The following is an 11953-nucleotide window of genomic DNA, read 5'->3' on the forward strand; positions in this document are numbered from 1 at the left end:
TGTAACAGTGTCAGGCTTGTAGACCTCCTTGCTCGCACACGCTTTATCAGTTCTGCCCACACATTTTCTATAGGATTGAGGTCAGGGCTTTGTGATGGCCACCCCAATACCTTGACTTTCTTGTTCTTAAGGCATTTTGCCACAACTTTGGAAGTATGCTTGGGGTCATTGTCCATTTGGAAGACCCATTTGTGACCAAGCTTTAACTTCCTGACTGATGTCTTGAGATGTTCCTTCAATATATCCACATAATGTTACTTCCTCATGATGCCATCTATTTTGTGAAGTGCACCAGTCCCTCCTTCAGCAAAGCACCCCCACAACATGATGCTGCCACCCCAGTGCTTCATGTTGAGATGGTGTTCCTCGGCTTGCAAGCCTCCCCCTTTTACCTCCAAACACAACGATGGTAATTATGGCCAAACTGTTCTATTTTTGTTCAGACCAGAGGACATTTCTCCAAAAAGTGCGATCTTTGTCCCCATGTGCAGTTGCAAACCGTAGTCTGGCTTTATGACGGTTTTGGAGCAGTGGCTTCCTCCTTGCTGAGCGGCCTTTCAGGTTATGTCGATATAGGACTAGTTTTACTGTGGATATAGATACTTTTGTACCTGTTTCCTCCAGCATCTTCACAAGGTCCTTTGCTGCTGTTCTGGGATTGTTTTGCACTTTTCGCACCAAAGTACGTTCATCTTTAGGAGACAGAACGTGTCTCCTTCCTGTGCTGTATGACGGCTGTGTGGTCCCATGGTGTTTATACTTGCGTACTATTGTTTGTACAGATGAATGTGGTACCTTCAGGCATTTGGAAATTGCTCTCAAGGATGAACAAGACTTGTGGAGGTCTACAATTTGTTTCTGAGGTCTTGGCTGATTTCTTGCGATTTTCCAATGATGTCAAGCAAAGAGGCATTGCCTTGAAATACATCCACAGGTACACCTCCAATTGACTCAAATTATGTCAATTAGCCTAACAAAAGCTTCTAAAGCCATTACAGAATTTTCCAGATTTTCCAAGCTGTTTAAAGGCACTGTCAATTTAGTGTATGTAAACTTCTGACCCACTGGAATTGTGATACAGTGAATTATAAGTAAAATAATCTCTCTGTAAACAACTGTTGAAAAAATGGCATGTGTCATGCACAAAGTAGATGTCCTAACCGACTTGCCAAAACTATAGTTTGTCAACAAGAAATTTGTGGAGTGGTTGAAAAACGAGTTAATGACTCCAAACTAAGTGTATGTAAACTTCCAACTTCATCTGTACTTTCATTGATTAACATGTTTTATGTTTGTTTACAACAAATATTTTAGAAATGTTCTGTACCTATGAAGCCACGGTGTGACCACAATAACATTTCATAAAAAGGTTCCAAGAAAGCTGTCCAGAGTTATACTGAGAATGACACAGCAACAATTTGGCTGAGGCCTCTGAAGTTCACAACAAAGTGGGGGTTCGTCACACTATTTGCCAAACTGTACCATACCTAAACCACCCCAAGCTTAACAGTCCCAAAGTCGACATAATGTCTTCTCAGCAAATTGGGCTCATGGACACAATGTATTGAACCAAACAATGGAGTCTGGCTGACACAACTGAGGAGAATCTCTACAATGAAGACGGCTAACTGACATCCCTTTACATTCCTGCAGATCAGTGATACATATGACTTCTTTATGCTAGACCAGGGCAACATTGATGGGGTGGGAACCACAAAAAATCTGAATTCATCATTAGGGGCAGAAGTGTCTCGTGGGTCTGTTCAACGACATCCATACCAACACATGCAGTCAGAGCCGGCCTTAACCCTTTGGGTGCCCAAATGGGGACCCTTGTGAACCAAACATTTTAGCGGCCCTGCTCTTGACAGCGGAGATTTAAAATAAAAAAATTACAGCAAGTTTGCTGTAGTTCTACACATTTTGCCATGGGCGGAGAAAAGATTTAGCAATTTTATAATTCATTTCATGCAATTCTACTAATTTTGTCATGAGACGAAGAGACAAATTAGCAGTTTTACAGCTAATTTACTGCAATTGTACACCTTCTGCCATAGGGTGGAGGACAACGGAATGGATCGCATGCAGCGACCCAAGAAAACGACTCCGAAAAAGAGGGAAACGTAGCGGTCTTTTGGTCAGACTCCGAACAAGGGCACATCGCGCACCACTCCCCAGCATTCTTCTTGCCAATGTCCAGTCTCTTGACAACAAGGTTGACGAAATCCGAGCAAGGGTAGCATTCCAGAGGGACATCAGAGACTGCAACGTTCTCTGCTTCACGGAAACATGGCTTACTGGGAAGACGCTATCCGATGCGGTGCAGCCAACGGGTTTCTCCACGCATCGCGCCGACAGAAACAAACATCTTTCTGGTAAGAAGAGTGGCGGGGGCGTATGCCTCATGACTAACGAGACATGGTGTGATGAAGGAAACATACAGGAACTCAAATCCTTCTGTTCACCTGATTTAGAATTCCTCACAATCAAATGTAGACCGCAATATCTTCCAAGAGAATTCTCTTCGATTATAATCACAGCCGTATATATCACCCCCCAAGCAGACACATCGATGGCTCTGAACAAACTTTATTTAACTCTTTGCAAACTGGAAACCATTTATCCGGAGGCTGCATTCATTGTAGCTGGGGATTTTAACAAAGCTAATCTGAAAACAAGACTCCCTAAATTTTATCAGCATATCGATTGCGCAACCAGGAGTGGTAAAACCTTGGATCATTGTTACTCTAACTTCCGCGACGCATATAAGGCCCTGCCCCGCCCCCCTTTCGGAAAAGCTGACCCCGACTCCATTTTGTTGATCCCTGCCTACAGGCAGAAACTTAAACAAGAGGCTCCCACGCTGAGGTATGTCCAACGCTGGTCAGACCAAGCTGACTCCACACTCCAAGACTGCTTCCATCACGTGGACTGGGACATGTTTCGTATTGCGTCAGATAAAAATATTGACGAATACGCTGATTCGGTGTGCGAGTTCATTAGAACGTGCGTCGAAGATGTCGTTCCCATAGTAACGATAAAAACATTCCCAAACCAGAAACCGTGGATTGATGGTGGCATTCGCGTGAAACTGAAAGCGCGAACCACTGCTTTTAATCAGGGCAAGGTGTCTGGCAACATGACCGAATACAAACAGTGCAGCTATTCCCTCCGCAAGGCTATTAAACAAGCTAAGCGTCAGTACAGAGACAAAGTAGAATCTCAATTCAACGGCTCAGACACAAGAGGCATGTGGCAGGGTCTACAGTCAATCACGGACTACAAGAAGAAACCCAGCCCAGTCACGGACCAGGATGTCTTGCTCCCAGGCAGACTAAATAACTTTTTTGCCCGCTTTGAGGACAATACAGTGCCACTGACACGGCCTGCAACGAAAACATGCGGTCTCTCCTTCACTGCAGCCGAGGTGAGTAAGACATTTAAACGTGTTAACCCTCGCAAGGCTGCAGGCCCAGACGGCATCCCCAGCCGCGCCCTCAGAGCATGCGCAGACCAGCTGGCCGGTGTGTTTACGGACATATTCAATCAATCCCTATACCAGTCTGCTGTTCCCACATACTTCAAGAGGACCACCATTGTTCCTGTTCCCAAGAAAGCTAAGGTAACTGAGCTAAACGACTACCGACCCGTAGCACTCACTTCCGTCATCATGAAGTGCTTTGAGAGACTAGTCAAGGACCATATCACCTCCACCCTACCTGACACCCTAGGCCCACTCCAATTTGCTTACCGCCCAAATAGGTCCACAGACGATGCAATCTCAACCACACTGCACACTGCCCTAACCCACCTGGACAAGAGGAATACCTATGTGAGAATGCTGTTCATCGACTACAGCTCGGCATTCAACACCATAGTACCCTCCAAGCTCGTCATCAAGCTCGAGACCCTGGGTCTCGACCCCGCCCTGTGCAACTGGGTACTGGACTTCCTGACGGGCCGCCCCCAGGTGGTGAGGGTAGGCAACAACATCTCCTCCCCGCTGATCCTCAACACGGGGGCCCCACAAGGGTGCGTTCTGAGCCCTCTCCTGTACTCCCTGTTCACCCACGACTGCGTGGCCACGCACGCCTCCAACTCAATCAACAAGTTTGCGGACGACACAACAGTGATAGGCTTGATTACCAACAACGACGAGACGGCCTACAGGGAGGAGGTGAGGGCCCTCGGAGTGTGGTGTCAGGAAAATAACCTCACACTCAACGTCAACAAAACTAAGGAGATGATTGTGGACTTCAGGAAACAGCAGAGGGAACACCCCCCTATCCACATCGATGGAACAGTAGTGGAGAGGGTAGCAAGTTTTAAGTTCCTAGGCATACACATCACAGACTAACTGAATTGGTCCACTCACACTGACAGCGTCGTGAAGAAGGCGCAGCAGCGCCTCTTCAACCTCAGGAGGCTGAAGAAATTCGGCTTGTCACCAAAAGTACTCACAAACTTCTACAGATGCACAATCGAGAGCATCCTGGCGGGCTGTATCACCGCCTGGTACGGCAACTGCTCCGCCCTCAACCGTAAGGCTCTCCAGAGGGTAGTGAGGTCTGCACAACGCATCACTGGGGGCAAACTACCTGCCCTCCAGGACACCTACACCACCCGATGTTACAGGAAGGCCATAAAGATCATCAAGGACATCAACCACCCGAACCACTGCCTGTTCACCCCGCTATCATCCAGAAGGCGAGGTCAGTACAGGTGCATCAAAGCTGGGACCGAGAGACTGAAAAACAGCTTCTATCTCAAGGCCATCAGACTGTTAAACAGCCACCACTAACATTGAGTGGCTGCTGCCAAAACACTGACTCAACTCCAGCCACTTTAATAATGGGAAATTATGTAAAATATATCACTAGCCACTTTAAACAATGCTACCTTATATAATGTTACTTACCCTACATTATTCATCTCATATGCATACGTATATACTGTACTCTACATCATCGACTGCATCCTTATGTAATACATGTATCACTAGCCACTTTAACTATGCCACTTTGTTTACTTTGTCTACATACTCATCTCATATGTATATACTGTACTCGATACCATCTACTGTATGCTGCTCTGTACCATCACCAATTCATATATCCTTATGTACATATTCTTTATCCCCTTACACTGTGTATAAGACAGTAGTTTTGGAATTGTTAGTTAGATTACTTGTTGGTTATCACTGCATTGTCGGAACTAGAAGCACAAGCATTTCGCTACACTCGCATTAACATCTGCTAACCATGTGTATGTGACAAATAAAATTTGATTTGATTTGGAGAGAAATGTTTACAGGTTTTAGTATGATATCTGAGTGAGAATGACTAACAAAATCAATGGGAGCCCCATGCTCTGTAATTCGACCATGACAACTACAAGTTTAGATAGCTGGCTAGACTAACTTAACAATCTAAAAAACAAATCCTGAAATGGGCGAATTGAGTGACTGTCCGTGACTGACATAAGAGGAAAAACTGCTGATGCGCAAACAAATTTCGAAATTGCACCTTAGGTACTATTCTAACTCAACAGTAAGTTGAGACCGCAATTGAGTTCTCGCAACTGAGTTTCTATGTTTCCTAAATGAATCCACGGGCCTACAAAAGGGTGTGCTGCCAGTTGCCCATCCCTGTGCTAGACCATGGTTGAAATCTCTCAAACTATAATGAGTCCACTAGGGATCATATGGAACAACAAGCCTGTATTTCCACTCATTCACAGGCTAATGACATGGGGATGACCATACCATCCATCCAACCTATGACCAGCACCAGCCTGTAATTTCCTGCTCACTAACACACAGTGATGAATGTCAGTGCAACACAGACAGTCTAGGGCCTAATAGTATCACACACAGTCATGAACATATTCAATTCACTTAGTTATAATGAAATGTATAAGCAATACCTGAAAAGTAATGCAGTATAACGATACAGAAAGATGGATGCATTCCAGTAGCTTCTGTATTTCCATCTAAAAAGGTCCATCAGTACACCACCTTTAATAAAATGTGATATTTCTTATTGAATAAAGAAAACCTGCTGACGCACATCAAAAATGTCAAGTGACTTGGCTGTTATGTTGGAGAGCAAGTTAAGTTGTTTATCAGACCAAAGATAGCAAACTTGTCCAGCAGAGAGTACAGATGTAAATCAGACAACTCAAGAAGACTTGTTCAAGAGACAGTGCTAAAGCAGGACAATGTAGTTTAACATTGGCCTATTGGCTACTATGGCCATTTGAATGAACAGCACACTTATAAAGACGGTTAACCATCAACTCAACAGGGGAATAATGTAGGTGGGTCTGAGAAATGGCATGATCATGTACACATAATGGAGGCTATTGTTTCCTGAAAGGTTGTACATAGTATACATCCAGATAAGTAATAAATTGAAGTCAGCAACTCTCTGATGCTGATTTCTTTGGAGGGAAACTTGAACACAAAACACACACACAAAGATAGTGACAAAACATAGCTTTTACCTGCCTTCCTCCTGAATTCTTTCACCACTGTTATTTTCCATTGAATTAAAGTACTGGAGGCTGAGTAACAGAAAGGCAAACAAAGCACTACAGCAGTAAAACAAGCTGCTCCTAAACACAATGAAGTCATGAGACAAAAGAGATGAGGTGGATCTTTAAAAAACCTGTCCAGTTTCACTGGATACAGCTCAATTACAAATCCTCTCTTATTTCAATCACAGTCAAAATCAAAAATGATTCATAGTGACAGTATATCACATTCAAAGACACACACACACACACACACACACACACACACACACACACACACACACACACACACACACACACACACACACACACACACACACACACACACACACACACACACACACACACACACACAAAACCACAAACTCAGCATCTCTCTGTTTACTTCAACACATTGTCAGTACCTATCACTTCACCATGCAGCAGTATCTACATAACTCTTACCCGTTTGATAGAGTTTCTGCTTCTCCTGACATTTTCATCTGGCAGACAGAGTACTAGAGGGAAGTAAAGACAGCAAACGCAGAAGATAATTGACTATCTCTGGCTCTGGCCTCTCCAGCAGCGCAGCCCGACACACTGTCTCCTTCTGGCAACAGCAGCAGCAGCAGGCAGTAGAGGGGAGGAAGATCGCAGCTCTTAATAAGATTGGGATGACTATCACACGTAGGGAAACTAAACATCTTCCACCCCCCAACTCTCTGCATCCAAACACACATGCATACACACTCTATCGCTCTCACACACACAGTCCCTAAACTCTCCTCCTATCCCACCTCTTCCCATCATCACACTCACACTACACACTGCAGTCGCCTCACTGATTGGCTGAGGCAGTGGCAGGGCTGGCCTAGCCGCACAGGACTCCAGTCAAATGACAAACAACAAAAAAATCATACACAAAAAAATGAACTATGCAGAACAGATAAGAGGTACCCTGGCTATTACATCAACCGAAGAGGACAGGCAACCGCACTCAGACTATCAAAAAAAATATATATATTCAGGTACTAATTCAGATCTCTGAATATATTGAATAGACGATTTCAAAATCCCTCAGTAAGATTCCGTACAGAGATGTAAAGAGACTTCATGCCAGTGAGAGGAAGAGTCCTGTAAAGAAGGAAGCCTTTACTGCAGTGACTACTGCAGCAGCACAGACACACTGCCCACTATAACATAGCCAGTAGGACAGAGCCAGTAGGACAGAGCCAGTAGAACAGCGTGTAGCATTTAGGAGCTTAGGAGAGATGAGTACCATTGAGACCCAGTAATTACACCACAGCCAATCGCTCTGAAAGTGAATGACCCATGAAAGGAGCCAGCCACTTGTCAGAATGAGCTCTCAGACAGCTGTCTATATTTAGGTCATAGAGGAGAAGTGATCTAAAACATGGTAAATCTGTAAATCTCAAGACACAGGAAAGAGGTCAGCTCATGCACACACACTTACAGTGTTCTATTAGCTTTCTCTCTGACATCTGTTAAGCTGAATCAGTTGAAGTTTTTAAATCTATGAGCACTAAGACAGCATCCAGAGGTTCAATTTAGTCCAAAAACCTTTTTGGGCTCCTGCTCTTTTTGCGTCAGTGGAATTGCTTTGTGTTATACATGATCATGGGAAAGCAATTTATTTCAGGGACAGCTCCACCTTCAATCATGTGATGTCAATAAAACTGTGTGGTCACAACAACAGCCTTCTTCCCACATGTGAGAAGCATTGGTGAGAGGTGAGAGGCAATGAAATGTAATGATATCTCTATGGATGAGAAGGTAGGCTCATCTTCCTCTTGGTCAATCCCTGCCTGGACCGGAGCTGAGATTGCCAGCTTTAATGGCATTCTTATCTGAATGATTTATAAATTGAACAGCAGGAAGGAGCGATGTCACTTACTTGAAATCTGTGACTTTGGGGTCAAGTTCTGGACTGTTTATGACGGACAACCTAGAAGCAAACCATGCTGTTATAAAATTTTTATATTAATCAAATCCCATTCAATGCCCTGGCATAATGAGGATAAATATAGTTTTCACAGAAACTGTTCCATGTTTTTCATGTAAACTTACAGTGTTGGGCAGCCATTGGGGTCGGCTGAGATTTCTTTCGCCTGCAGGGCGTCCCTAGAGTCACAGTATAACAGACAGAACAGTAAGTACTAGGGATGTGTCTCATTTACCAATGCTGAGATCACCAATGGTAATACAAGGCCTCTACTGTAGATGCTATTCTTTGGAGCCATTTACCATTATAGTTTATGTTTATATTTCAGTGAATTGGTTTCCCTAAGTAGCTTTATATTCAGCACAGAGTATTTTTCTTTATCAAAGCAAGTCACCTGAGAGGGGTTGGTAGCTGTTGCTTTCTTTTACATAGGCCTTAATCCAGAATAACTATCCGTTGAACAATTTGTGTAAATACTTTGTAACAAGCTAGTTACTAATTAGCCTGTTACTGTGCAGTTTAGTTCATTCCTTTTTGTATTTTTGAAGAAAAGAGTTGTATGAATTCCGGAACTGCCAATAAATATTTGTTAACATGATATTACAAAGGTTTTCCTTTACAGTAAACCTAATTTTACCCCATCTTAACTGAACTTCCTTGACTGTACATTTATCTCCAGATGTAACCACAGGTGATGGCATGTAAATGTTAAAGAGCCACATGGTGGTCCTGTGATTACAAATGTGCTTTACCTAGATTATACTTTATAGAAATGTATCTTAGATTATACTTTAGAGAAGCCATTCCTATGTTTTTGAGTCTGAAAATCAACTGATTTGATGTGTAGAAAAAGTAATCTAAAGTGGTTTAATTTTCTTATTTACTTTTCAGAATTGAAATATATTACATTTCCTACTACATGCTGTCTCCATCTTAATGCTAATATAACAGCTGGCAATAACGTTCCAATTTCTGTCAAATAAAAAAAGTATCATAATCAGAATGCGTACATAATCACTCAATATTTATCAAATCCGTCTGCCACGTCTTCAATAATCTGATAGGTAATCTAAAATCATCACACAAATCAATCATTAAACACTAGGCAGGTTTCCATTGACCGAGATTTATTCAACAAAAATAAATGTTGCAAAATAAATCCTTGCTAAATGTGTATTGGAAACGGCAGATATAGAAGACATTTTCTAAAGATAACGTTTTTATCCGTTCGACAAATGATGGAAACTGTATTTTTCGAATACATTATGCAGAATAAAGGTCTAATAATGTTTCTTAACGGGACAATGATTGTCCTAATTTTAATGAATCCTAAAATTGCTTCGCCATGCTTTTCTGGTTTGTTGGCGAATTTCACCATATAATTATTTCAGATCTACAGGAATGCAGGTTTCACCATGGCACTGATCGTGGCTATACATTGGCACATGATAATTATTAGAGTATGGCATATCAGTCAAATGCTGGCTTTCGTGGGCTACCTGAGACATGAAACAGATAGGTTGGAGGGAATACAGGCTGTCGCCAATATATTAAAGCGCAATTTTCCTAAATGGCTAATGGAAACAGTTCAACCAATATATTTTTATTCGACACTGTAGGTTTGGGTGTCACGTCATTACGTCCAGACGTTTTTAATCGACAGAAGATAATTACATCAAAACGCACTTTAGCAGGCAATTGTTGCATCGGGTTTCTATGCAAACTTTCTAAATGTCGACAAACAACATAACTGGACAAGTTCGTGGAAACATAGCTACTGTTGTGACCACAAATACAACATGCTTAGACTACTGTAGACTGTAAATACAAATATTGCTGGGTTTATTCGTAAAAAAAACGTTGTCAAGGCTACTACAACTAGCCTACTGTATAGTTCCGTGGATTTTGCGACTCACCCTTTGCTGCCATTTTTCTTCACGCTGTGTCTCCATCCAGTGATAACACTCATTCCACTGCACTGAAATACTGTAAACGTGCAGAATATCCAGAAAAAGTGCGGCGCCTGATTATCCTTAAAATGACATACGGTGTTTACCTGTGATAATGTATCTGGCGAGTGTTTGAGAAAGTATGAGGAAGAGGTTGTGTCTTCTCGATAACTATATTCCTCTTTCCTGACCTAGTTTTTTTTAAGTGGATGTACTCATCACTATTATAACCAGATCCCTTTTAAAGTGTAATGGAATGTGGGTCAGTAGTACTGCTACAAGGTCTTTAGAGCGCTCCAATACAGCCCCACAGTGGTGGTGTCATGATAACAGTAAAACCTAGCGGTCAAATAGGGAAATGGTTCCAATCGTTTTTCCACCATTCATTTTTCCCATAGGGGATTTTAGAAACACATAAAATAAGCGCTGTGTTTTGTGTAGGCTTAACCTCGCATGATGTTTTGATAACCATGCAAATCTCTCTTGAACAAGTGGACTTTTATCAATATATTCGGGTCTATTTACTCTCAGATTCTGAAATGCTAATTAGCGTAAAAGTAGACATCATGCAAAACAACAAGCTACAAGCTCCTGAATGTCATCTGTAGCTGACACTTTTGCTAACGGGTATTGTGAAAAGTCAAACTTGCACAAGACAGTTCACAGAATTGTCCATTTAAAGAAATGTAGCCAATTTGATTCCTTACTGCATTTAGCTAACAGATAGTTAATCCAGAGATTTGTACCATTGCCTCGATTCGGCAGTCTCGTCCAGATCATCATGCCATTTGTAAGTTCTTTATGATAGCCACATTAGCATTACATTTTTGGGGGGTTAAATACAGGTGACTATATTGATAAGTCAACTTGCCTTAGAGAGATTTACACAGTTATCAAACCTACATGAAACACAGGTCTTATTTGACGTGTTTCTAAAATCCCCTATGTGAAAATTGAATGGTGGGAAAACGATTGGAACCATTTCCCTGTTTGACTGTTAGGTTAAGTGTATTATGACTCCTACTGTGGTATTCTAGAGAGCAATAATGTCTTTTTGGAGGTACTACCTCCGCTCGTTGGACAAAGCCTATGGGGAAATTTAGCTTTTGGATAAACAACGAAAATAAGGTCTGTGGTAAACACCGGTTTAGAAGATCTTATATATTCTGCTCTATGATAATCTTAATCAGCTAGTCACTTTTTGTGAATTGTGAAGCATTTCTGAAATAAATGTAAAGAGCTACTGTCCTGTAGGTCGTTGCTCCAACCCTAATCTAGCGCCCCTGATTCTAATAATTAGCTGGTTGATAAACTGAATCAGGTTAGTTACAACTGGAGTTGGAGCAAAAACTTACAGGAGGGTAGCCGTCCAGGATCAGGTTTGGAGAAACCCAAGTCAGATGGGTGGCCTCCAAACAATGCAGACCAACCAATGTTCCAGCGTGTCGCTGCCCTAGGTCTGGGATTTCCAAGACTACTGCTAGTCGACAAAAAATAATTGGAAGTCAACTATGGAGTTGCTTGGCAT

General features: G+C 42.3%; 1 protein-coding gene across 5 annotated transcripts in view; it reads right to left on the bottom strand.

Annotated features, from left to right (window-relative positions):
• The window catches only part of ttc39a (tetratricopeptide repeat domain 39A), a 42173-nt gene extending 31440 nt beyond the window's left edge, over positions 1-10733 (bottom strand). Inside the window, exons 1-3 of one of the 5 annotated variants that reach the window (XM_035782078.2) lie at positions 10393-10732; positions 8602-8655; positions 8429-8479 (exon numbers count right to left, since the gene is read on the bottom strand). In XM_035782078.2, coding sequence (XP_035637971.1) covers positions 8429-8479; positions 8602-8655; positions 10393-10445 — 158 coding nt within the window. In that variant the 5' untranslated portion in view covers positions 10446-10732. Of the gene's footprint in view, positions 1-6978; positions 7293-7987; positions 8142-8428; positions 8480-8601; positions 8656-10392 lie in introns of those variants that run through there. The other 4 variants (XM_035782086.1, XM_035782093.1, XM_035782120.2 and 1 more) reach the window with 4 other exon arrangements.
• Positions 10734-11953: the final 1220 nt, after the last annotated feature.

Source organism: Oncorhynchus keta, chromosome 1 (assembly GCF_023373465.1).
Source record: "Oncorhynchus keta strain PuntledgeMale-10-30-2019 chromosome 1, Oket_V2, whole genome shotgun sequence".
Lineage (NCBI taxonomy): Eukaryota > Metazoa > Chordata > Actinopteri > Salmoniformes > Salmonidae > Oncorhynchus > Oncorhynchus keta.